The sequence below is a fragment of the Schistocerca gregaria genome, chromosome 1 (assembly GCF_023897955.1).
Source record: "Schistocerca gregaria isolate iqSchGreg1 chromosome 1, iqSchGreg1.2, whole genome shotgun sequence".
Classification (NCBI taxonomy): domain Eukaryota; kingdom Metazoa; phylum Arthropoda; class Insecta; order Orthoptera; family Acrididae; genus Schistocerca; species Schistocerca gregaria.
In genome coordinates this window covers 1,048,649,597-1,048,676,988 of record NC_064920.1, presented here as the reverse complement: position 1 = coordinate 1,048,676,988, position 27,392 = coordinate 1,048,649,597, and the positions used below count along the sequence as shown (strand labels likewise).

At 39.8% G+C, this 27,392-nt stretch overlaps 1 protein-coding gene across 1 annotated transcript in view; it reads left to right on the top strand.

Moving 5' to 3' along the window:
• LOC126280942 (acid sphingomyelinase-like phosphodiesterase 3a) overlaps positions 1-27,392 on the top strand; it is a 588,911-nt gene that overhangs the window by 480,116 nt on the left and 81,403 nt on the right. The window contains exon 7 of the mRNA XM_049979805.1: positions 21,354-21,552. Coding sequence (XP_049835762.1) covers positions 21,354-21,552 — 199 coding nt within the window. The remainder of the gene's footprint in view (positions 1-21,353; positions 21,553-27,392) is intronic.

The following is a 27,392-nucleotide window of genomic DNA, read 5'->3' as shown; positions in this document are numbered from 1 at the left end:
CCTCTACATCCTAACATTAGAATCTCTAGCCATCCCTTCTTAGCCATTTTGCGCTTCCTGTCGATTTCATTTTTGAGACGTTTGTATTCCTTTTTGCCTGCTTCATTTATTGCATTTTAATATTTTCTCCTTTCATCAATTATATTCAATATTTCTTCTGTTACCCAAGGATTTCTACTAGCCCTCGTCTTTTTACCTACTTGATCCTCTGCTGCCTTCACTACTTCATCCCTCAAAGCTACCCATTCTTCTTCTATTGTATTTCTTCCCCCCATTCCTGTCAATTGTTTCCTTATGATCTCCCTGAAACTCTGTACAACCTCTGGTTCGTTTAGTTTGTCCAGGTCCCATCTCCTTAAGTTCCCACCTTTTTGCAGTTTCTTCAGTTTTAATCTGCAGTTCATAACCAATAGATTGTGGTCAGGGTCCACATCTGCCCTGGAAATGTCTTACAATTTTAAACCTGGTTCCTAAATCTCTGTCTTACCATTATATAAGCTATCTGATACCTTTTAGTATCTCCAGGGTTCTTCCATGTATACAACCTTCTTTCAGGATTCTTAAACCAAGTGTTAGCTATGATTAAGTTGTGCTGTGTGCAAAATTCTACCATGTGGCTTCCTCTTTCATTTCTTAGCCCCAATCCATATCCACCTACTACGTTTCCTTCTCTCCCTTTTCCTACACTTGAATTCCAGTCAGCCATGACAAGGAAAGCGTTTCTGAAGAAGAGAAATTTGTTAACATCGATTCTAGATTTAAGGGTCAGGAAGTCATTTCTGAAAGTATTTGTATGGAGTGTAGCCATGTATGGAAGTGAAACATGGACGATAAATAGTTTGGACAAGAAGAGAATAGAAGCTTTCGAAATGTGGTGCTACAGAAGAATGCTGAAGATTAGATGGGTAGATCACATAACTAATGAGGAGGTATTGAATAGGATTGGGGAGAAGAGACGTTTGTGGCACAACTTGACCAGAAGAAGGGATCGGTTGGTAGGACATGTTCTAAGGCATCAAGGGATCACCAATTCAGTATTGGAGGGCAGCGTAGAGGGTAAAAATCGTAGAGGGAGACCAAGAGATGACTACACTAAGCAGATTCAGAAGGATGTAGGTTGCAGTGGGTTCTGGGAGATGAAGAAGCTTGCACAGGATAGAGTAGCATGGAGAGCTGCATCAAACCAGTCTCAGGACTGAAGACCACAACAACAACATGACTATTAAATTTTCATCTCCCTTCACTATCTGAATAATTTCTTTTATTTCATCATACATTTGTTCAATTTCTTCGTCATTTGCAGAGCTAGTTGGCATATAAACTTGTACTACTGTAGTAGGTGTGGGCTTCGTGTCTATCGTGGCCACAATAATGCTTTCACTATGCTGTTTGTAGTAGCTTACTCGCATCCTATTTTCCTTTTCGTTATTAAACCTACTCCTGCATTACCCCTATTTGATTTTTTGTTGATAACCCTGTAGTCACCTGACCAGAAGTCCTGTTCTTCCTGCCACCAAACTTCACTAATTCCCACTATATCTAACTTCCAACATTGTTACACTAACAAATAATAATTATTCCCAAGAATTGCTTTGACAAAGAAATATACATACACAAGTATTGAGATATTATCCTAATAAATGGTACAAATGCTAAAAAAAAGGGAAAACATCCAACAAGATAATTTTTTTATTCTTTGTTTTTATAAGGAGAAAATAAGTAACATTTAGTTATTCTTTTATTTTTATGAGGAGAAAATAAGTGGCATATGGTTTCTTTATATACTGTCAATTTCAGAACTAATGACTTATTTTTATCGAAAGTCTATATTTTACTTAAGTCCATAGTCAATGACTTATTTTGTAGTTTATCAGTTGTCTGGTGGGCTTAACTTATTTAGCTTTTTTACACGTTTCTTTTGCACAATTCGTACATCACATAATTTGATTTCACACGTTCACACAATCCTATGAATGTTTAAGCATGAGGTTGGCGAATGTTTTGGCACGAAGGTGATGGACTTGAGCGAGATGGATGTGGGCAAGTATTTGATGTACAGCTTTGTTCGTCGTTCCTTGTTGGCTTTGCAAGTGTGTGTTGCTGTTGTGGAGGTCCCATAATGGAATGGAGCCGTGAGTGCAGAATCTCGTGGTTTACTGGCTTTGTATGCGTGAAAGTCATCATTATGTGTCGCGGAAAGCGGTGGTTTTTCGGTGTAATCCTTCGCAGACGACTAGTTTACAATAGGATAGGGATTTGGGAAGGTATGTCGTCTATTCTTCACCCTTCTTCTTTCTTGCTCTCAATCTTGCGAATCTTCAACTTTTGTTCTTCCTGCTTTTTCTCTGCTTCTTACTTGGTTCTTGGTTCTTCTCTGGGCAGGATATAGAAATATTTATTGGTAACTAGTCACTTTGAAGTTCTCCTCCTAGTAACAGTTTGATAAATTGTTTGGGCGTGTCATTTTTACTTTGTGGAAGTTTTCTTCAGTTTCGTGCATCAGCGTGCTCTTTAATAGCAGTAGTGTGACTTTTACACATATTTTTTGCCAGCGGTGGTTGCCCAAGCGGTCTTCTCGTTGGATCGTTTTTTGCTCGCTCCGCTGATTCGGGGGCACATCGGGGTTTACGAGCGGTGAAAATCCGGTTTCCCTGCACCGGTCCCTTCTGGCGTCATGTGGTGTCTCTGCAGGGCTGTCACTGTGCGGCTCCCTGTTCCATCCTATCAAGGTTCCACCTAGAGGGCAAATTTATTGCCCACTTTTGTACAAGGGCTTTCTGTTGGTCTCGCTTCTACCTTGTAGGAATTGTGTCTTGCTAATTACGTCATTTTCTTACTTGATAGTTCTCGCATTGCAACTTGTCGGTCATTGCATCTATTCCTTTCTGGAGTTTTTACAATGGTTCTTACAAAAAGTTTTACTTATAATCATCTATCATATGTCTACTACGTACATTGTTTTGCGCCTTCTTAAAAAGCTTTACAAATTTAGACACCCTTTCTATGTTACAATTCTAAGATATTTGGTGTCTTAACATCTACTCTAGAAACCTCAAATTCGTTTTTTATTTTTGTGTTGTGTCATGGTGTATAGCATTTTAGTATTTCATGCTGTTATACTATCTACGCTTTATCCCTTCACCTTAATCTATGGTACTATTTGTGTTATTATTGAAACTACTTTCTTTTTTTTCCACCTTCCTCTCTCTTCATTCTTCTTCTTCCTGGCGATCTTATCTGCAACGTAATCTTGCAATATTGTGCTGATTATTTTCCAGTAATAAAATTAATCTTCAAACTTGTACTGAAAGTGTTTAATACTGCCAGTATTAGGTAAAAATACCTCTGCTTTACCTCGTAAAATACCCTCTAATTCTCTATTACTGTATTCCGAAATACCTTGAACTTCTTGCAATTTTTCGCCGATTTCTTTATGGACTTCTAACATGAGTTCAGGCGATTCATTCTTTTGTGCATACCATTCTAATTCTTCATCCTCTTTATCTCACATCATTCTTAATTGTTTGTTTATAACTGGTATTTCTTCTAATTTTAGCTTTTGCTCAAAGAGAAGTGTGACATTCCCGAATATTACGCCACCTTTCCCCATAACTATTATCGCTCGTCTCTCATTTAAAATATCAGCACCTATAATCAAATCTACAGTTGGTTTAGGTATAATCACAAAGTTGGTTTCGATCTTTTGACCTTGGCACGAAAGAGTTAGCCTTGTTTGTCTCGTAACTTCCGCAGCATTGTTTCCAATAGGACCTCTTACTTTAGTCTTACGTATTTTCAGAACTGACAATTCCTCATTGGTATTACACTGTATGAATAAATTTTCTGAGATCGCAGTCAATCCACTTCCGCAATCCATTACAATATTGACTCGGATATGCTTTACCATGGCCTTCACAATTGGTTGAATTTGAAAGGGTTGGTTCTGTTCTTCTTCTTCTTGCATCAACGAATCCTCCACTGAATCATGCATGAGTCTTTTTAGGAATTTCCCTTTTGAATTCGAACTTTCTGTAGGATAAGCTTCGATTGTTACTTCTCTCTCTTTTATTTCCTCTTCTCTATTTCTTCCTTCATTTACAGTTTCTTCTACATCCTCTACTTTTTCCTCATCCTCGTCTATCTTCTCCTTCTTCGTCGCTACTTCCACATAATCGCATCTAATTGCTCTAATTATCGCTTCATAACTTCCTTCATTATATACGTTGGGTTGTGTGCCCACTTGTAACTTATTTTCAACTTCTGTCGACTGCGCATTATCCTCATTGAATTCGCTTTCCCTGGTTTCCATCTCAAATAGCTCTGCAATACTCATTACTTCGACCATTCCTCCTACATTCGTTGTGCATGCCTCTGGTAATTCATCTTCCTCATCAGTATTCTCCCAATTAATTTCGTCCCAACACGATAATGATATTTTCTTGCCTTCGCTTTCATCTGGTCCCAACGGATTTGTTTCTTCCTTCTTCTCTTCTCGTGATAAGATTTTTATTTCTCTGTTCAAGGTGCTGCAATTGTCCTGGATCGGTGCGTCATTCTCTTTGGCATGGGCACTTAGCTGCCAATTCGATCGTTTATCGGCGTTTGGAGGACTTACTTCCACCTCTTCTATATGTATTCTTTTTTCTTGTTCAGCTTGTTGATAATTTGTCGGTCTATTGGTACTCCAGTACCCGTTCCGGTTGTCGTTATTCCCTCTGTAATAGTTGTTGCTGTTCCTGGGTGAATTATAGTTATTGCCATATTCTCTTCTAAATCCATAACAGTTTCTTTGTTGAAATCTATTGTCGTTTCTTGGTGCAAAGTTATCACATGGTTCGTAATTATTGTTTCTTCGTACTGTGTCTTGTGGATTACACTGCGTTTTGCTTTCGTTTTCACGTGCGCTTCTTCTTTTTCTTGCGTCATCTTCCGAAAATATGAACTCCAGTTCCCTTAGAATACCTTTAAATGCTTCGACGTCATTGCCTCCGCGACCCACTAATGATTGCTAGTATTTCAATGGTAGCTTCATCCCGCATAATTTAATCAACTCTCCGTCACTGTATGGGTCATTTAAGCATTGATTTTTCTTTGCCATTAATTCGAAAAATTTCATGGGACTCTTCTCTCCTGAATTTTCAAAATATGGGTTCTGTAATAATTCGCACTTCACTCTGTTCTGTGCTTCACTGGACCAATATCGTGAGAGAAACTTCTCACTGAAATCTTCGTACGATCGACATGTTGCTGCAACATTCTGCATGGTTTATACGACTGTTCCTGACATGTGTGCACATATAAAGTCTAATTTGTATGCTAGTGTCCAGTGTTCTGGTAATCCTACTCGGAATTGATCAATAAAAGTTCGTGGATGTAATGAGTTTCCTCCTCGAAAGTGCTGAAATTTTCTGACTGTGAAGAAATGATCGTTGTCGTACTTCGTCATAGTTCCATATGAAATTCGCGATTCTTCGCCACTTTTGTTTCTGATCATTTCTCCCATCGTTCTTTCCGGTTGTGGTAGATCCATTGGATATTGTCCACTGTAACTTTCGCCTACCCTTGCGTAGTATCGGTGGAATGGTACGCAATAATTTTCTTCCATCGGTTGTGAACGTGTAGCTGAATGCATTGCACTGTACTCTTCGCGACCTGGCTTTCCATTGTCACGTATTGGTTGGGTATCTTGTCAGGCTAACCTTGCCGCATCCTTGCACTATCCAGACTGTCTTGAAACATACATTTGTGGTTCCGCATGTGTTTGTGATGACGTTTGTTCATCAAGAATTTCGAAACGTGTTTGTTGCTGTGCAGACTGTCTGATTTCACGTATGTTACTTTCCGCCTGTGATTGGAATTGCAAATGCGTAATATCTTCATTAATTTCTTGTTTTTCCAGTGCTGTTACAGATACGGATGTGGTTGCACACTCTGTGCTTGTTCGATCCTGTTCACTACGCTCTTCAATGGTTTGCAACAACTCTGTTCGCAATTTCTGAAATTGTCGCTTCGTTTGCGCTTCTATTTCGACTATGCGGTTATCATATCTTTTCAGCGCTGCTTTTGTGATACGTTTGTGTAACACACAGTTTTCAACAATTACACGAGCTGTACTTCCTGCTTGTCTAGTAATTTCGTTTATCTGTTTCTCTACTTTCTTGACTTCTCCGTGGGTGTTGTTACGTAATGTTTTGATCTCGTCCTGAATGTCATTACACAATATTTGTACGTCCGCTTGTACCTTGTCAATGTCTGTTCTCTATTGATTGTGACCTGTTATTAAGTTTCCTATCACTTCTCGAGATTCTTTTGCCTCGTCTTCAATATGACTTACGTGTAACTGAATTTTTTTGTTTTGTTCTTTAATCTCACGCATTTGTCTCGTGGTTTCTGCATTCTGAATTTGAATTTGGTTCGCTATGTCTTTATTTTGCCATGTCATTGTTTCCGTAATTTGCTGTAATAATTCTACCAGATTGAATGGTCCTATTGCGTTTTGTTCCGACGTCCTGTGCTCTGTGTTTTCGCCCAAGTGTTCGTTTGCAACCGATTGCATTGAACTGTGCTGTGACACGTTTTTGCTCGCATTCCTTGTACTCTGTGGTGAGGGAGCCCTGATTACTTGTACCATGGGTTTTATGTATTCAAGACCCAAGTTAGAATCCTCATTGCCTGTCTCCCTACTTTCCTGCTCCTCTGTCGTATGCTGACCTAGGTTTTCTGTGCGTTGGCGTACATTATCCTCGTTATAGTGCGTTGTCTGTCCTATTTCTCACGGTACTGCATCGTCTGTTGTACTGTCCTCTACTTTCTGTCCATTTTCATGATGGGTCTCTACCTCAATTCGGTCAAGATCTCGATCTGCCATTGCTAATCTTTCCGAATCCCTTATTTTCTGTTTTAAAATCAATTCACGCGCCCTACTTTGCGTCAACATGCGCTCATACAATCTCACGCGTTTCATAAAAATTTTGTTCACTCGACTTGACAAACCATTCACTTACTTGTTGGGTCAGAATCAACTTGTCAACAATGTATCCGCTACCTGTGCGCTGGTCTCGCGGTTCTAGGCGCGCAGTCCGGAACCGTGCGACTGCTACGGTCGCAGGTTCGAATCCTGCGTCGGGCATGGATGTGTGTGCTGTCCTTAGGTTAGTTAGGTTTAAGTAGTTCTAAGTTCTAGGGGACTAATGACCACAGCAGTTGAGTCCCATAGTGCTCAGAGTCATTTGAACCTGTGTGCTTGAATTGGAAAGAAACTTAATTTTAACAATATTAAAACTCATAACATAATTATGCTATTGCCTCTGCTACAGTGTCTCACTATTTGTTGAATACTTTCTTACTACCTATCGCTGCAGCTACTGTATCGACTATATATAAGTATAGAAAAAATTTTTTTTTACAAAAAATTTTCCACAAGTTATTTTTTTGACCTAGTTAGGCATGTGGTCGACCTTCAGTCATATTACTTTACCATCCTGGCTGGGTCGCCATTTTCTAACATTCATGGTGGTTTCTTTTTGTTCTATATTGTGTCTCCCTACCACTTTCGCGCAACGACGCTCTCAGCGTGTTTTTTAGGGAATTGACTAGTTTGAACCTGGGACCTATTGCTGGTAAGGAGAGACCAGATCACACATGACATGTAGAATTCAGAAGAGTTCAGTGAGACTAGCGATGATATAACCAAATACGAAATGATTTCAGCGTCAGCTCCAATGCACACCCTGTAAAAGAATCTTAATACTAACTAAATTTAGTGGAAGGAGTTCAAGGCTTTCCTATTTTTAGTTAGCTGGTAAAATAACGTCGAAAAAGCAGTTAAGTTTACCACTGGAAATTTTATTCATTACCTTGTCGGTGTTCGTCAGGTGGGCGGCAGCCAGCGCAGCTACGTCCAGCTCGCCCTCTCGGGAGCAACTAACCCCTAACGTCCCCTTACTACAATTTATCGAAGTTGGTTTAAAAAATAAAGAACTATCGGGCTGTGTTTTCATCTGACCAATCACGGTCTCAATGTTAACCTTAAGCTCCGCCTACAAAAATTCTGTCTATCCAATGAGAAACGTTATACTTTTCTTGGTGGGGCAATGTTTTTAAAGTTTGCAACCTAACAGAGACACGAAAAAGTCTCACGCGAAAACCTGCAGCTGGTGTGGTCCTTTTAGCGCTATCGTAAGATCTGTACTGTTTTTCCGGTGGGCTCTATCTTTTAACATGGGCTGGGGGGTGGTCCTAATGTAACAGAGACGCGAAAAAGTCTCACGCTAAAACTTGCGGGTGGTGTCGACCTAATGGTTAGCTGGCGACGTGTGTGTCCAGTCCGTCCCTTATTGTAGGGCCTTCCAGCTTAACATGGTTCTGATCTCGTTTCTCCCCTTGGAACTGCGTCGGTCTCACGGTAGAAAGGTACGACATGCATTTAGGCAATCTTGTGTTAGTCTGTGGAATTCCATTTGGTCATTCTTTACTAGTATTACTATGCTTAAGTTAATGTTACGATTTTTATTCGGAGCTATGCGACATAGTACTGGATTTGCTTAACATGTCAGGGTTTTCATGGAAGGTGTTGGATTTGCCTGACACCTTACACAGAGATAAGGTTATCTACGAGTAAAACAGGTTCATTTTCATTCCAGATTAGCTTTCATTTTAGTGTGATCAAGTGGCCGGTTTAAAACTCTCGTCATCTAGGTAAATGTAAGGAAGAATCTGATACAAATCCTGGACTACAACCGATTGCAGACAAGCAAATGCAAATATTGCGAGATATAGATTGACGACTAATTTTAGAAAGCGTAAATCTCAGACCTGGAAAAACATGCATGCTTAGCGCATGTTCTATAACGATTTTACAATAGCAACTGTATCTTCAATGTTTTCTTTTTCTTGTTGTCCTTCATTCTCTGAACTCATATTAAGCTCATTAGTCACTTTCTTGGCAGGGTTTCTCTTCATTAAAAGATATAACCTTCTGCGATAGGCTCTTTTCCCTAACAGTTGGCTTTATTTTCTTCCATATTTGTGGTGCAACATCTCTGTTTTGTGAGACTGGATGTAGTAATTGTAGAGAGCAGAGTCGGTTTGAAAATAAACTCACGTGTGCATCAGCAGAGATGGCAATTACATAGTGGCATCGGTGAAAATGGATGATCTTCTATACAATGGTAGATCAGACCACTGCCTTACTAACTGCCCCATTACGTGACAGAGATTTTATTCAAGTCTTCACGCCTCCAGAGATCTACTAACACTACGTCAAACAATTTTTATCTTTGGGAATTAAATGCTATTTTCAGATTGATTATATCTGAAAAGTTAGTAAAGTTTTAATCATTTATGTCAAACTTTATTTTTGTTAGCAGGAATTTGTTACTTCTGAGATTAATTTATACTTATTTACAACACCATCTAGTTCTTGCAAAGTAATTTTAAGTAAGTAACCTGTGTATGCTACGATAGTTTTCATCTTGGTTAATAATTTTGTCAAACTTAATTTTCTATGAATTCTTTTTTTAAGACTTCATTCTGAGGAAGACATCCTTAGAGGTATCGAAACCTAGGTCAATGTACCAAACAGTTATTTCCAATCGGTCGGCTGTGTGATTCCTCTACAGAAACTTTTACACAGTTGCTGTGAGACAGCCGTGTTTAAAACTGTGAGATTTACCTGTGTTATCGAACTCACTGTCTCGAATTAGCTCAAAAATATAGGCTCCCATCATACATTCGTTATACTGTCCCTGGTAGTGGTGTTAAAATTACAGCATGTCCTGATGGAAGCACACTCCTTGTTCCTCCAAGTTAATGTCCCATATTGTCCTCGGAGGTATCAAGATGAGCATCAAGCACACGGACCTTCAGAAACATTCTATAACCCACAGTAATGTAGTTCACACAAAGTTCCGGATCAGTTACTCATAGGTCTAGGTATTTTTATTGCTCAGAAAGCCCTGAACAACTGCAACAAAGCTGGTCCAAGCATCTTTCCCCTTCTTATCAAGCAACTGTGGAATTTTGTTGCATTGCAATTCTTTAACCTTTGCCTCGGATGCCTCTTAGAACTTTTTAAAGAACATTTCAAAGTATTTGACTGCTGCGAAATTTTTATCTAGGACTCATACAAACTGCTTCAAAGCCCCATATTTATGTGAAGTGGAGGCAACCTGCCCTCTTGCTTTTACCCAGTCGTTCTGAAATAAGATTACATGTCCTAACGGAAAAATCAGTCCTAAGAGGCCAAATTAGTTTGTTGTAGTGCTCCTTGGAGTCTCTGCGATCCCAAAGAAAAAGATGGCAGGGAGACTTGGGAAAGAATTTTTAACATGTTGCAGCCCTGTCGGAAACTGTGATGAATTAATATTTTTGACATATTACACTTGGTAAAACCACCTAGGAAACTCGTTAGACACCCCATGACTGCAAACCCATACTCTTCAGTAGAGGGCTATTGGGAAATTAAGGTCCAATCGGACACGAAATGGTAACCACAGGGAAAATCCTAAGAGACTTTGCAGGGATGTATTGGTAAGTGTCTCTGGCATGTCTATCGACCGAGTTACAGCGCTCTTCCCACTTCTGAATGCACGGTGAACAGGTAAACAAGCCAAGAAAGTAGTGTCTCCTGCCAGATATGGGGTGAGGGGTGGGGGGTCAGCCATGATTTCGTGCAGCCCACAATACGTAACTATCATGCATTTCCTTCTTCTTGACAATTATCTTCAGCATGCTGAAAGGGCAATGAGGCTGCTGCTGCATCGTTTTTGAGGAGAAGTCGTTCATCGTCCATCATATAGCACAGACGTGGCTACCTGTGATTGTCTGTCTGCTCACACTAATCGCTGACTACGAAGACAACGTTTTGGCAGGCACTTAGCTGCAGACCAGCGTAGAGATCCAACGGAAAAGACAGGCGGCTGCCTTCTATGACGAGGATATTGGAAAGTTGGTACAACGCTACGACGAAATTGTAAGTCGAAGGGACGAATTTAGAGAAGTAGCTGGAAGGTGTAGGTAACTGTTGCAAGTACAACATTATTGATACTCACATTGGTTTCCATTACACGATCGACCAGACCTTACTTTCCAAATGGCCCACGTACATCAGTCGTTGCTCTAGATCTTAATATCCCCATACTTCTCTTTGAGATGCACTGAGTGAGGCACAGGAAGAGATGGATACTTGTTCTCATTTTGTACTTTTACAGCTTTGAGGCTTTTTGATGAGTAGTCCATGAGGAGCACCAGCCATTTGGATTCAGTATGATTCCAGTTACGTCAAATAGACCACTAATCTTTATTCCACATTTGTAAATTTCCAGATGGCTTTTGACACCATACTTCACAAATAGCTTGTAATCTAGTTGTTTGCCTATGGAATATCATCTCAGTTATGTGACTGTATCGGTGAATTCCTGTCAGAGAGGTCACAGTTCGCAGTAACGGCCGGAAAGTAATCGAGTAACACAGAAGTGAAATCTGGCGTTTCCCAAGGTGGTGTTCCTTATCTATCTGTTTCTTATCTGAAGAAACGATTTAGCAGACAATCTGAGCAGCCGTCTCAGGTTGTTTGCTAATGACGTCGTTTATCGTCTAGTAAATTCACTAGGCTATCAAAACAAATGGCAAAACTAATTAGAAAAGATATTTGTTTGGTGCGAAAATTGGCAGTTGATCCAAAATAATGAGAAGTGTGGGTTCATCCACATGAGTCCTAAAATGAATTCCTCAGACTCTGGTTACACGATGAATCAGTCTACTCTAAAGGCCGAAAAATTAAGTAAATACCTAGGAACAACAGTCACGAGCTACTTAAATTGGAAGGAACATACATAAAATGTTGTAGGGAAGGCGAACCAAAGACAGCGTTTTATTGGCAGAACAGTTAGATGCGCAACAGTTGTACTAGAAAGACTGCCTACACTATAAGTACGATTGTCCATACTCTTTTGGAGTACTTCTAAGCGATGTGGGATCCTTGCCAGATAGGACTAATGGAATCCATCTTGAAAGTTCAGAGAAAGACATCACGCTTTATATTATTGAAAAATAGGGGAGAAAATGTCAAGAACATGACAAAGGGTTGCGGAATTTTCAGATGAAATTTCAATTTCTCCTACAAATGGAAAAATATTTTGTGGACGCCAAATTACATAGACAGAAACGATAATTATAATAAAATTGGGGAGTCAGAGATCATACGGAAAGATATAGGTGTTTGATTCTCCCTCGCGCTGTTCTAGAGTGGAGTATTAGAGAATTACTTTAAATGGGGCTCGATGAATCCTCTACCAGGCACTTAACTGTGATTTGCAGAGTACTCATGCAGATGTAGATGAATTTCATAATAAATTCAGAGACCACTTTGTTAGAAGGAAAAAAACCGGAGAAAATTTCCTAACGCTTTCTCTTATCTGCGACTTTTGCACTTGCATCTAACAGTTCCCATCGCTTCATTGGTTCAATCTTAATATCAAAAGCTCGGCAGTTGACTAGGTCATACCTAGGCCTCTGACCAAATCATTTATATCGTTTTAGATGTAAAAGTACAGCTTCCCCTCCACTACAAAGTCGGGATCTGATGTGTTCACATGATCTAACTGTCTATTCTCTTCTGAATCAGAATCCTGATGATTCTTCTCAGCACAAGGACAAACAAAAATTAAAAATTTGTAACGTAGTGGAATGCAAAAAATATAACGAAAATCGATGCCAATGGAATACAGGATAATTAACTAATAAATTTCGAATTACACATGTTTATGCTGAAGTGAGAAAAGTCATGAGTAGTGGGACAAGGCCGTTATCGCCCCACTCTCCATTGTTGCCAAATGTATTCCAGATGGCAGTGATGGCATCATCAAAGATTGTGGCATGTAGACTTGGCAACAGTGCATGAAGTCATCCTAGATTGAGATTTTGGACGGGAAAGTAGGGGAAATGGGCTATGTCCACAACTTTAACCATCCAGAAAAATGGAGAGAAATTTGTATTTTCGTGGGAAATAGGCCAATGTCCACTAACCTAACCCACTAGAAAAAAATTGGTGCAAAATTCAAATTCCAACAGGATAATCCCTGCAAAACTGTACTTGTCTTCATTATTTTTCATTGCCATTTATTATCATTCATTATCATTTATTATTATTATTATTATTTATACAATGCACTTGTGTTCACTACGAGGTCGAGAGTCCAACTGTGTTAGTTCATACCCCTGCCGCCAGAGAGTACCATTGTGACGTCATTCAAAATGGCGGATTTTGGCGGGAAGAAAGCCAGTTGGGCTACCTCCACTAACCTAATCCCCAGACAACTGGCGCGAAATTTCAATTTTGGAGAGAAAATAGGTCAATTGTGCTATATCCACTAACCTAACCTTTGAGAAAAAAGCTGCACTAAATTCAAATTCCAACATGATAATGGCTGCAAAAACTGTAATTTATTATTATTATTAGCTATTATTCATTATCATTTGTTATCATGTATTATCATTTATTGTTATTTATTATTATGGCCGGCCAGGGCGGCCGAGCTGTTCTAGGCGCTACAGTGTGGAGCCACGCTAACTCTACTGTCCCTGGTTCGAATCCTGCCTTGGGGATGGGTGTATGTGATGTCATTAGGTTAGTTAGGTTTAAGTAGTTCTAAGTTCTAGGGGACTGATGACCTCAGAAGTTAAGTCCCGTAGTGCTCAGAACCATTTGAACCACTATTATTATTGGTCTACCATCACTAGAAAATTGCACCAAATTCAAATGCTAACAGGATAATGGCTGCAAAAACTGTGCTTGTCTTTATTATTTTTGATATTATCGATTATCATTTATTACAATTTATTATCATTTATTATTATTATTATTTATTGTTATTAGTGGCCTACCTCCACTAGTAAATTGCGCCATATATAATTCCAACATGATAATGTCTCGAGAACTTAATTTCTGTTTATTATTATTATAATTTATTATTTATTCAGGATGTCTGATTTCGCTGGGAAGAAAGCCATTTGCGTTACATCCATAACAAAAAACCTGTCACAAGTTCCAATTCCAACAACATAATCGATCACACGTACAGAAAACGGAGCAACCGCACTCCAAATGTGGGAGAGACTGGATACACCTGTGTTACATTTACAGGAAATTTTAGAACACAGAATGATAGGTTATGTCGTGGTCGCATGGATGGATCTTGTTCAAATGTTCAAATGTGTGTGAAATGTTATGGGACTTATCTGCTAAGGTCATCAGTCCCTAAGCTTACATACTACTTAACCTAAATATTCTAAGGACAAACACACTCACCCATACCCGAGGGAGGACTCGAACCTCTCCTGGAAACAGCCGCACAGTGGATGACTGTTGCACCTAAGACCCCTCGATTAATCTGGCGCGGCTTGGATGTTTTTGACATAAAATCGAAACAAATGCGTAAACTGATTAGGGCATAGGTATAAACTAACCGAAAGTACACCGAAATGTGGTGAAAATGAGGGAGTACTTGCTTATCTTCTAGTATGCACAGCGCAATTTGTACATGGAGTCAAGTATGCGGCAACAAGAGGTATGTGGGAAAATGATGAAATCAAAGCGAGCGGAATCAGGAAGGTAGTCAACTTTTTCCCTTTGAGTTCGTATTATAGTGAATTTCTATTGAAGTAGCAGTGATACACACGAGTTGACCACTGTATTTGATGCTTTTCAGGAGGACAGAGAACCATTCACGTCTAAAGTTACTCGCATCTGCGTTAAAGCATAACAGAGAGCGTACGGGATGATCGATTGAGATAGAGCTGTAACTAGGTACGATTTAAACGATGACTGATTTATTCTAGAGAAGGACAAGTTGCTGAAGCTAAATTTTTTTCCAGAGTGCTATCTGGATGCAATAGTTACGTGATATAGCCTGCGTTCTATTTGTATACAGATACGTGTTCCGTATGTGGTTTAAAGCACTGTCTACTTGCAGTCGTTAACGGTGAACCTATCGGTCATCAGAGGACTTGTACCTCATGTGTGATGAAACTTGACACATTCCTCTAAACTCTTTTTGATTCAGCCTGTCGCATACTTGGTGTAAACTCGAGACTTCAGGGTCCTAACCGAGATAGCTGTGGGTGCTTGTGAGGCGCTGCGATCCTTGTGTACACATTTAACTGACAGATGGGCTGTTTACACAGTTGGTGACGGAATTACTTGTAATTTGCACATGTTGGACGCTATTGTTAAACGCATCTGTTTACTTGTAGGATGTACGACCCACTAATAACTATCATTTTTATTTAGATCTGATGGAGTAATAGTATAATTTCTGATTCGAGATCAGATGTGATCAGTGGGCACTGCATGTGTTTGCAGGGCTATATTGTGCTCGTATCATACAAGGCAAATGTTTTACGATTGGGCAAAAATAGCGTAGGGGAACCGGGAAGGAGGATGTATGTCTAAAAGTGGCGATCTAAGATTTTCGCCAGTTTTTATGTTATCTAATTCAAAAATGATTCAAATGCCTCTGAGTACTATGGGACAACAACTTCTTAGGTCATCAGTACCATAGAACTTAGAACTACTTGAACCTAACTTCCCGAGGCACGTTTTGAACCTGCGACCGTAGTGGTCTCGTGGTCCCAGACTGTAGCGCCTAGAACCGCACGGCCACTCTGGCCGGCTAAGTTTTCTAGTCTTAGGAGTGCAAGTTTTTATGTTCCCTCTCTCTCTCTCTCTCTCTCTCTCTCTCTCTCTCTCTGTCTTACCAGAACCTTCAAGACATCGATCCTAAACTCTAGAACAATACTTTACACATGATACATTGGATGATTTACATAAAAATGTGTCGAGCGACGTTGAGTATAAATATCAGTCAGTTCTTGTTCTTCTTAACTGTATGCTATTACATTAAGGGACTTTGAAATCTGTTACCATAAATCAATATGGTGTGATAAGCTCCAAGACTTGGACACATCTCGATAAATGTGGTGTGCTTGGAGGTGTTAGGACTAGGACAGCTCTATTCAGTCAAGGGAGGTGGAGTGTAGCTGTATTCATCTGCTCGGTTAAGAATTAATTGGGTAGCGATTATGCAGGGTTGGTTGGTCAATATCCAGGTGAGGATTGTCTTTTAACATAAGATGGTGAGTTTGCTCTGTGACCACCATACGCAGAGAGATTGAGCGAGTACTATGTTTGAGCTCTTAGAAATATGCATAGTGTTGCCTCGTATACTTTGATCGTTTTTATGAATTAGAGAATTAAGTGTGAGTGGACATACTGACCAGTCATCTATCAATAATCGCAATGATACTTGCAAAGTAGAGGAGGTATGGTTTAGCTATGTTACTGAAATTAGGACAACATGCTGTCACATGATTGGCCAGTGTTGGACTTGCTGTAAAAATTTTTCCGCGGTATCAGCTGTGACGGATGATGTTACAGTAGATCGGTGGTGCCTTCTCCATCCCAACCATGCATTGGGTACCACATAATGATTGAGTGGCAATGCTTGTTTGCATTGGGGAACAAATTTTGGTTGATGGACCGCAACTTGTGGGGTTGATAGCACCGAAAACTGAGATGCGGTACTTATGTGCAAAATGAGCAATCACTAGAAATGGAACGCAGAGTTATCAACTATTCGGTCACTGTGATATATGGGTTTAAATGTAGAGGCCGTTAATCACTTTCGGGGAGGGTGGGGGCGATAGTTTGGAAAGTCGCCACAACGCCACCAAGCTCTTCTAGTTTCCTTGTATATTAGCCATCCTTTATTTATGCTATCGACCGTAAGAATATGATTGAAAGATGCAACGTATAGTTTCCTGTGAGAGGCCATACATCAGTCCGTGTTAATGTCTGTTTAGAATGAGACACGGACTTCGAAGTCGCAGCAGAAAGACGAAATGTTCAGCAGTGTGCAAAAGCGTGATAGAAAACAGTGTTTGAACAAGGGCCAGAGGTAGCTTCTCATTCACTTAGAGTATGGGTGATAAAACTTTAAAGTGGTCCCTGCAGCGTCTGAATATTTAATATGATTTTATCCACATAGGCAGCTGCAGTTTGAGGAGTTGGACTTAGTGACCTGTTAGGAATTCTTGGATGGCTGCACTCTGAGTTATTCGGCAACAGCATTGTGAATTCCATTTGTCCACACTGAAGGTGGATCGCATAGGTGCCTTTGTGACTTGTAAATATGATTAGCTTTTATAGTTGGTAATTTTTTTTCACTGTTTGAAGGTAGAGAATAAAGATGATGGGATGTTAAGGATCTGTTGTACTTGTATTTAGTTTGGGATGTACAACATTGAGCGCATTTCCGGCGAATGGTCAAAACAAGGTCCTGTTGCAGTAACTGAGGTCGTCCTGTTTCTAGACAGGCTACAGAAGGTATGGATAAGTCTTTATCTGAATTAAATTGCAGAGATCAGATGCGCAAAGGTCTGGAAAAGGGATCATCTGAACGATAAGTAGGGCGTGACTAAAGTCAAGTTGGAATGTTACTGTAGCATGCAGGTTTGGGAAAGGTGACACATTTTGCACTGAGTACAGCCATCTTGAATAACGATAATTGCGTAATCAACTGACGCGATGACAGAGCACTCTGGTGGTTGTGATAGGAGCTAAACAGAGTTGAACTTAGATCAATTTTTGTTAGATAAACGAATTGTATGATATTCTGCCAATATTCAAACTCTCCACCAAAATCGGACATATTGAATGAAGCCCACTGCTGGTGCCGATGTGTACTAACCCAGTTGGACTCCGGGCCTCGTGGCGAACACCGGGCATGATATAAATAATAAAAAATAATAAATGATAATAAATAATAATAAATGATAATAAATAATAATAAATTATCATAAATGATAATAAATAACTAGAGCAGCTGTCCGAATGCAGAGACCTGTTGGAGCGTAATGATCAGTAAGGGTTAACTTGGCGGTTTTCTAGACGGCCGAATAGCAAAGTAGTAGTATTTGTTGGGTGGCTTTGGTGATCATGTCAGAATTTGAGAAGATGATCGATTAGGGTTGGAGTGTTAATCGATGGGATGTTGTTTGTTTGGTTGACTACTTTTGCTTATTTACTGCCTTTATTTAGGTGAGTGAAGATCGATTGTGGTGTGTTGGATACACGCTTGCCTATTCTCTAGACCTGGGGCAGACCTTAGTTGACGTGTAACTTATAGCGAAGATCTGGTATATATTACATGACAGAATGGTATTCAAGAGTGGAAATATTGTTTTCCGCATATTTGTTTCTAGTTAGTCAGTGGTTTACAGCATGCTGCACATAGATAAAGTTCGGCTGTTGTAGAGCATTAATTTGAAGTCTATATCTTGGGAATTATGATGAACTAGTGAAATGTAGGGTGTAGCCTAGTGCATGATATTCAGAACTACGTCTAAAATGGTGCAATATTATGGAGAAAGTACATGTGTTCTTGCAGTCTATGAGTCTGAGGATGACATCAACAGCTTCAGTATTCAAGAGTGGGAATATCAATTTGTGGTCTGCTTGTTACTAGTTACTCAGTGGTTTACAGGATGCTGTACTTCGAAAAATTTTGGTGTGTTCTTGTAGTCTATGAGTCTGGAGATATTTTTAGAAAACGCGAGCAGGCAAGGAAGAACAGACATTAACGAATTTGTGGTGAGGGAGGCGATCGCCGAATTTGTGGAACAGTTCTGAGAGGGACTTCCGTCCGTTGATGTAGGAGCACTGATTACCACTGAGTGTCGCATGTGTAGAAAAAAAAAGCAGATTCATAGTGCTTCCTTAGGAATGGAGGGCAATGGGGCATATAGGCGGTACTCTAAAATTACTGTGGCGTACATTGTGTAGGCTTTGTATATACTGGATTGTGAAGTTACTATTGCTTATGATATGAGATGAGTAGAGAGGATGACCATGTGTGTGTGTGTGTGTGTGTGTGTGTGTGTGTGTGTGTGTGTATGCGTGTGTGTGTGTGTGTGTGTGTGTGTGTGTGTATGCATGTGTGCGTGTATAGATTGAGGGGGCTGTGGAAGTAATTTAGCGATCTCTGTAAAAGTAACCACAGAAAGACTCAGAAAGGAAAGCAGGATCGGACTTCGATAATAGGGCCTTAGGAAATTAGGCTAGTAAATTCGATAAGAAGGAATAAGAAAGATTGAACGGCTGGGCTGGGATATAGGAGGGTTGAGAACATTTGCGTATGTTCGTAGGATGTGGACTATTTCGTACATGTGACTGATTATGGTGTTGGAATTTGAACTTGTGACAGATTTTTTGATATGGATGTAACGCACATGGCTTTCTTCCCACAGAAATCGGACATCTTGAATAAATAATAAATGATAATAATAATAATAATAATAATAAGTACAGCTTTCGAGACTTTATCGTGTTGGAATTAGAATTTGGCGCAATTTTGTAGGGGAGGTAGGCCAATAATAAAAATAAAAAATAAATGATAATGAATTATAATAAATGATAATCTATAATAATTAATGATAGTAATAACAAGCACAGTTTTTGCAGCCATTATCGTGTTGGAGGGTGAGGTTAGTGGATATAGCACAATTGACCTATTTTCTCGCCAAAATTCAAATTTCGTGCCATTTGTCTGGGGGTTAGGTTAGTGGGGGTAGCCCAATTGGCTTCCTTCCCAACAAAATCCGCCAACTTGAATGACGTCACAGTGGCGCTCTCTGGTGGCAGGAGTATGAACTAACACAATTGGTATCCGGACCTCATAGCAAATACAAGTGCACTGTATAAATAATAATAATAAATGATAATGAATGATAATAAATGATAATGAATAATAATAAATAATAATAAATGATAATGAATAAGAGTAAAGACAGGTATGGTTTTGTAGGCATTATCCTGTTGAAATTTGAATTTCGCGCCAACATCTTCTGGAGGGTTAGGTTAGTGGACGTAGCCCAATTGGCCTATTTTCCTGCGAAAATTCAAATTTCGCTCCATTTTTCTGGAGGGTTAGGTTAGTGGATGTAGCCCAATTGCCCTATTTTCCTGCCAAAATCCGCCATCATGGATGATGACATGTGCTGTTGCCAAGTCTTCATGCCGCCGACTTGGATGACATCATCGGCGCCATCTTGAATAAATCTGGCAACAATGGAGAGTGGGGTGATGCTGGCCTTGTCCCACTACTGACATGGGGTACCTCCTAATATCATGTTGGACCTGCTCTTGACCAGTGTAGTGCAAAACCTCGACATGGCAATACTCAGAGGTCCTCTGCAAAAATTCTGAGCCTCCTGCTTCTATAGCCAAAAATAGATACATATATGTCACTGGTGCAGGGTGTTGTGAAAATATAATCTCTCGATTATATCACATAAATGGTCGTTGTGATGGTTGTTGGGGAATCTGTGTGGTCAAATCATTATCTGTAATAGTCCAGGATTTTCTTAAAACCGTTGAATGAGACGTTGACACCAATAAGTGTTCCATGGCTGGCTGGGTTTATGAAGTCGATTAATGGTTCCAAGTAGCCGAATGCTATCATTTCCAGTCAATGTTCGGTTCAGTTCGATCAAAGGGCTCAGTCCATTGCATGTAAACTCAGCCCACACCATTATGGAGCCACCAACAGCTTACACAGTGCGTTGTTGACAACCTGGGGCCATGGCTTCGTGAGGTCTGCGTCACTCTCGAGCCCAACCGTCAGCTCTTACCAACTGCAGTCGGAATTCATCCGCCCAGGTCACAGTTTTCCAGCAGCCTAGAATCAAATCGATATGTTGACGAGCCATTGAGAAGCGCGGAAGGCCATTTGGAGCTGTTAGCAAAGGCACTCGCGTGTTCGTCTGGTGCCATATCCCATTAACGCCTAATTTCGCCGCATTCCTCTGACGGATACGTTCGTCGTACGTCCCACATTGATTTCTGCGGTTATTTCACACAGTCTTGCTTGTTTCTGTACGCAAACACCGCTGCGCTCGGCAGTTAAATGAAGCCCGACGGCTACTGTGTTGTCCGTGATGAGAGGTAATTTGATATTCTCGACACTCCCTTGACACTGTGTATCTCGAAATATTGAATCCTCTAAGGATTTCCAAAATTAAATGATCCCTGCATCTATCTTCAACGAAGATTCCCGTTTTAGAGTCTGCAAAAGCCCGTCGGGTGGCCATCATCACGTCGAAAACCATTTCACATGAATTGTCTGAGTAAAAATGACGGCTCCGCTGTTGCACTTTGCTTTTGTACCTCTTGTAAGGAATACTACCGCCATCTGTACATACGCACATGTTATCCCCATGTTTTCGCCGCCTCAGTGTATGAAAGAGTGAATATTATATCGTGCTGTGCAGCGTTGTGAGAGCAGCGCTTCTCGCAGGTGTACATCGTGGGCCACGTACCTCCCGGCGGTGACGAGCGGACGAGCGGCCTGGTGACCCCGCCGGCCCGCGCCGTCTTCCGCGAGCGCTTCAACGCTCGCTACTTGGAGCTGGTGCGCCGCTACAGCTCCATCATCGTGGGCCAGTTCTTCGGACACCTGCATGCCGACTGCTTCCGCGTCGTCTACGACACGAGTGGTACGTAAAACGCGCGTTGCCGCTTCATCACCTACCGCTGCACTGACAGGTCTACGCCACCTTTATGCGTAAACTGCGGAACAAGTGACTGTTGGACATAACACAGTCCAAGAATAAGAAGAACAACAAAAAAGGTAGGAAATACTAGTTATCCCTCGAAGAAGCGAACTGTAGGCCAGTTGATGTGATTAGCAGCAGTCACGTTCCAATTTAGTGTCGAACGAATTCTTGTTCCACTTTCGGATACTGCCAGAGAGCTGACTCAGTTCCCGCAGCACACACGAAGGGGAATTACTCGCAAAAATTCTGTCGCGTTGCTCTTGGTGGACGAAAAGAAAAAGAATTGTTATTTTATTTTATTTTATTTTTTTATTTTTTTTTTGTAATATCGAAAGAGTGAATATTTTGGTGGGCCACTTGGCAACAGAATCAAGGATTGATTACACTATTATAATAACATACGTTGAGCATTAAATACCTGAATAAGATAAATATTATCATTTCTGTGCATTTTTCTATTTGCGAAATAGTCATACCCGGAACAACACTAAGGGACCAGAAGATTTATGGACTTAAGAGAAATGCAACACTACACAATTTAAAAAATTGGCTCAGAAATAATAGGAAAATGATAATGTTCCTTCTGCCTCATGGCGCGTTCGGTCCATCAGCGTGATCGTAATTTCTGGTGATGAACTAACACAAATTGATTATCAACTGATTGAATGAGGAGATGGAAATAATCAAGGTTAATTTACTAAAGTAAGCACACTTATCTGTAACACACTTTTTTTAAATGCTACGTACCTTTTCATATTAAATTACAATAGATGACCATTGTGGTTAAATACTTTACACATAACAGTCAAAGTGTCCTCTTGATGCTGTCTGTTCGTAATCAGTTACAAGAAACTACATGCTGTCTGATTAAAAAAAAAATAACATTTAGCATATTCACTCAATATTTTCACATAGAATATAAAATACAGTTGCGGAACGCAGCAAGTCAGCGTCCGACTTTCATAGAATACAAACAGTAAAAGGTGAGGCGCCAAAAGACTCATTTGTCTTGAAACAACAGAATTCTTTTTTATACCATTAATCGATTCATGCACATAGAGATTTACAGGCACCGCGCAAGAACGGCAATGATAGAGAATAATAGGCTCTGTCGCTGCTATGCGATGGTTTTTTTTACAATTGTTCGATAACTTTAGGCCATCAGGCATTTACTATTGAGCGCATATTAATGTTTGTGAGGCGAAAATTACTAATATTACAATACCTAGCTAGAGACAGTGGCATTCTGCGAGTTTAGACGTCTCGCATAGACGGTAACCTCTATCTTCCCAATTGCGACGTAGTCGCGTATCCAATACTGTCATTTTTTTTATTGGAGACTTTGATCACAATATTAGTTCTTTAACGATGACCGGTTTCAGTCCATAATGACCATCCTCAGATCTAAAATATAAAAATGTATACACCTAGTGAGCAGTATTTCAACACAGTACAGCAATTCGTATCAGAATATACTATCATACAACCAGGGAAATGAACAAACAAAATACGGTAAAACGTACCTTTCTTACACCATGTCCTAACGTGACAAGGCCATAATTACATTGTCAAAACCTATAAATATAATCAGCACAGTACCGTCACATAGACATAAAATAAGGTGTAGAATAGGCCACATCGTCCACTCAGTCATTATTGAAACTGGCTACTGAAGTACAATAGCTACCAGAAATCTGTTTACCTACATCCTCCCTAGATGATGCAACTGTGGGCTTGGATGTAGTCGTCATTTACGCAAAAAACATAATCTGATTAAAAGACATTAGGTAAAATACATGTAGTAGACTTTTAAAATTGATAACTATCGTAGAGGCCAAATGTCATACCTTAAAAGACGAATACAGTTACCCATACAAAATTATTAAAATGACATGTATGAAGAAAATAGGTCCGGCCCTTTTTATGGTGAATTTACGGTCAACAATTAAAATACGTAACAAATTGCCTGTGGCAACCTATAAATTGCTATGTAAGATAAAATGTCTATATGACAGTTGAAAAAAGACAGATCAATGATCAGCGCCCTCTGTTGGGCCGGCCGCCATGATGTTATGTAGGCGCGCACCGATCGTAAGAACTTAACCATTAGAGGTCTTTACGTAGTTCGTTATATTTCTCCCACAGAAAACGTTTAAATAACATATTAACAGTCACTAAATAAAATTATATAGTCAGGCTATACATTCCATGGATAGGTAGGACATAATCAGTTACAAGATTAGAGCGACGAATGTATGGAATAAGGCAAATGCCTACTGTTCTCGACATAAATCATCAAGTAAGATTAGGTATAAATACGCGAGGCATTATTTGGTTATCGTAGTACGTTGTCAAACAACGAAGTTCTCAATATTGTCTATAGTGTGGCTGGTGTCTGCCTAATGCCTTGTCAATGCAGTTTTGATATATGCTTGCAAATGCCCCCTGAATCTGATGTAAAAGAACAGTCGGTTTGAGCGATGTAAACTTTGTTGCCACTATTGCAAACAATCTTGCAAACTCCAGGACAGTCACATTTATCAGAATCTTTACTCAAACTATGTTTTACACGGAGTATCAGCGTGTTGTTAACTTGAAAACCACAACTAACATTAGATTTATTCAAACGCTTTTGTATTTGTTGGGGCATTTTTCCGTGAAATTTCATTGGAATGGTGTTCATGTTTTCTTTATTCTTTCATTTTTCTAGATGATTATGGGTCCGTTTATTACTTACTTTCTTTTTTTTATCCTAAAGCTATGTGGGCTGTTCTACACATTATTTTAGATCTATGTGACGATGCTGTGCTGATTATATTTATATGTTTTGACGATGCCATTATGGCCTTATCACTTTAGGACATGGTGTAAGAAAGGTACGGTTTACCGTATTTCATCTGTACAGTTGGTAACCTCTATCTCTCGAGACTTGGTCGCGGTAGCTGTAAGACAAGAAAATCTATATCAACGTTGGATGGAGAACTGAGGAGATCTCGGGGAGCGCTGAACGTCATATTGCGTCCAAGATGTGGGCTGCATTTCACAGTTAGTTCAGCACCACAAATTTGCAATACACTTTGCCGTAATCACACACACGTTAGGTAAAGCCTCGAAACTGTGTGTTTGAACCATGATATGTAGGCGCGGCGTCTTTCTGAGCGAAGGGAACGCCTGTGTTATCTACTAAATGAACACCACGAGCATGTAGCCCGTTACAAAAGTTCTAGACTTACACAGAAAATAACGTATAAAAACTTCATAGACATGTAACATAGAATTAAGAAACGAAAATTAAAAAGGAGTTACTAAAGAGACTTAATCTCACGTTAATACAAATATTTGGATAATTAACTAGCGCGCGCAACATCAACAGTGAAATAAGGCTTTCTATATACGCATAAAAAGTGAAGAAGAATTAAATGATCTGCTGAACGGAATAAACAGTCTAATGAGTACACAGTATGGTTTGAGAGTAAATCGGAGAAAGACGAAGGTAATGAGAAGTAGTAGAAACGAGAACAGCGAGAAACTTAACATCAGGATTGATGGTCACGAAGTCAATGAAATTAAGAATTCTGCTACCTAGGCAGTAAAATAACCAATGACGGACTGAGCAAGGAGGACATCAATAGCAGACTCGCTATGGCAAAAAAGACATTTCTGGCGAAGAGAAGTCTACTAATATCAAATACCGGCCTTAATTTGAGGAAGAAATTTCTTTGAATGTACGTCTGGAGTACAGCATTGTATTGTAGTGAAACATGGACTGTGGGAAAATCGGAACAGAAGAGAATCGAAGCATTTGAGATGTGATGCTGTAGACGAATGTTGAAAATTAGGTGGTCTGATAAGGTAAGGAATGAGGAGGTTCTACGCAGAATCGGAGAGGAAAGGAATATGTGAAAAACACTGATAAGGAGAAGGGACAGGATGATAGGACATCTGCTAAGGCATGAGGGAATGACTTCCATGGTACTAGAGGGAGCTGTAGAGGGCAAAAACTGTAGAGGAAGACAGAGATTGGAATACGTCAAGCAAATAATTGAGGACGTAGGTAGCAAGTGCTACTCTGAGATGAAGAGGTTAGCACAGGGGAGGAATTTGTGGCGGGCCGCATCAAACCAGTCAGTAGACTGACGACCCAAAAAAAAAAAAAAAAAAAATACACATACGACTACTACCATTGTCGGGAACTTGAGATTAGACTGGTGATGGATACGCACCAAAGATAACGCGTCAGTGAAAAAAAGAAAGAAAAAAGTAATTTGGCATGAAGAGGACCCAGGACGAGGTTGTTCATTAAATTAATTTGTACGATGAAAGGCCAGCGTTATACAATGTGCATTTATTGGACTACAGGAAATGAGATAAGAAGCGAAGTTTGTTGGCTGAAATGGCAACAGTTTTTAAAACCTTCAGCAAAGATATTTTTGGGCAAAGTAATTTTAGGACACTGATTAATTAACATTGATAAATTTATGCTAGAAAGCAATCGGTTTGAAACTCGGAAAGCAATACTTCTGTATCTAGAATTTGTGACATGATATTTATTGATTGAGTTATTATACTGGGTGTTGGGATCAGATCTTCAGGAAGTTACTAGTGCTTCCGTAAGTCAGTATAAGCAAAACATTCGAATAAATGTATGTTCGGAAATGCTTCATTTTATTGGATGCCTACCCTATTCGGCTTTTGAACTTTTGAAGACATCAAGATGAAATTGATGTAATATTATGTCATCGCAATCGCCACTTTAACTAGTATTAAAGAGAATAAATGTAGAAGATGGCAGAATAATTTATGTAACAAACAGTGTGTTTTACATTAACAAACTTGTGCATAATAGTATCCAGACTGGTAATTTTGGGTAGAATTATAGTGACTATTTCTTCCATTTCCGTAGCTGTCATTCTCGTAAAATTTCAATATTGTTATTGATTTTTCCATTACAAGCTCTACAATAAGAGTCTTGCACGCTCCAAAATCATCCCACTGCCCAATCCGTTCTCTTACCCAACGTGAATACCGTCTTTTAATTTTGTTCTTTGCCACTTAAGTATTAAAAGTGAAGCTGCAGGCCGGCGCTTTTCCATCGCAACCTCTTCCTTCATGTTCAAAACTACAACCAAAAAAAAATTCGCGGATAGTGATCTTTTAGCTCTTGCAGACGCTCTCATCCTAATGCGTGTAAACGCTTCAGACATCTGCTCTCGAAGACACTCAGACAAGTACAGAAAGAACAAGCGATAGTAACTGTCAGTGAAAATTCGTTCCTAATGTAAACAACTCTGCGACGGCTATCTGAGCATACCTGCACTGTCGGATACTGCCTGCGAGCAGACTCTCGGAGCTGCTTATACGAGACACACTAATCGCAAAAGCTCTCCAAGATTGAAAGACTCCCACGTGTATACCTAACTTAAAAGTACTAATATCGAAGTTGATAGTAGCAAAGGCCTTAGCTTTAAGGTCATGAATCCATTCACGGCGTTAACGTAGATTACAGTTATAAAATGACTGACTACCCTACTCAGAACAGCTTTTATAGAATCAGAATGTAATTTATGTTACCATATAACAATGTGTAATTAATGGTTTCGCCACCTCACCTTAGTCATCTTATATTACGCATAATATGATGCTGTGAGTCCGTTTATGAGTCTGGTGTGGTCAGACGACTGAAACTCGTTGTGTAAATAAAGAATTTTACCCCATGATTCAAATGTTCTCCAACAATGATGCCATACGTCAGGACGACAAGGCACCCATTTACACAGGCT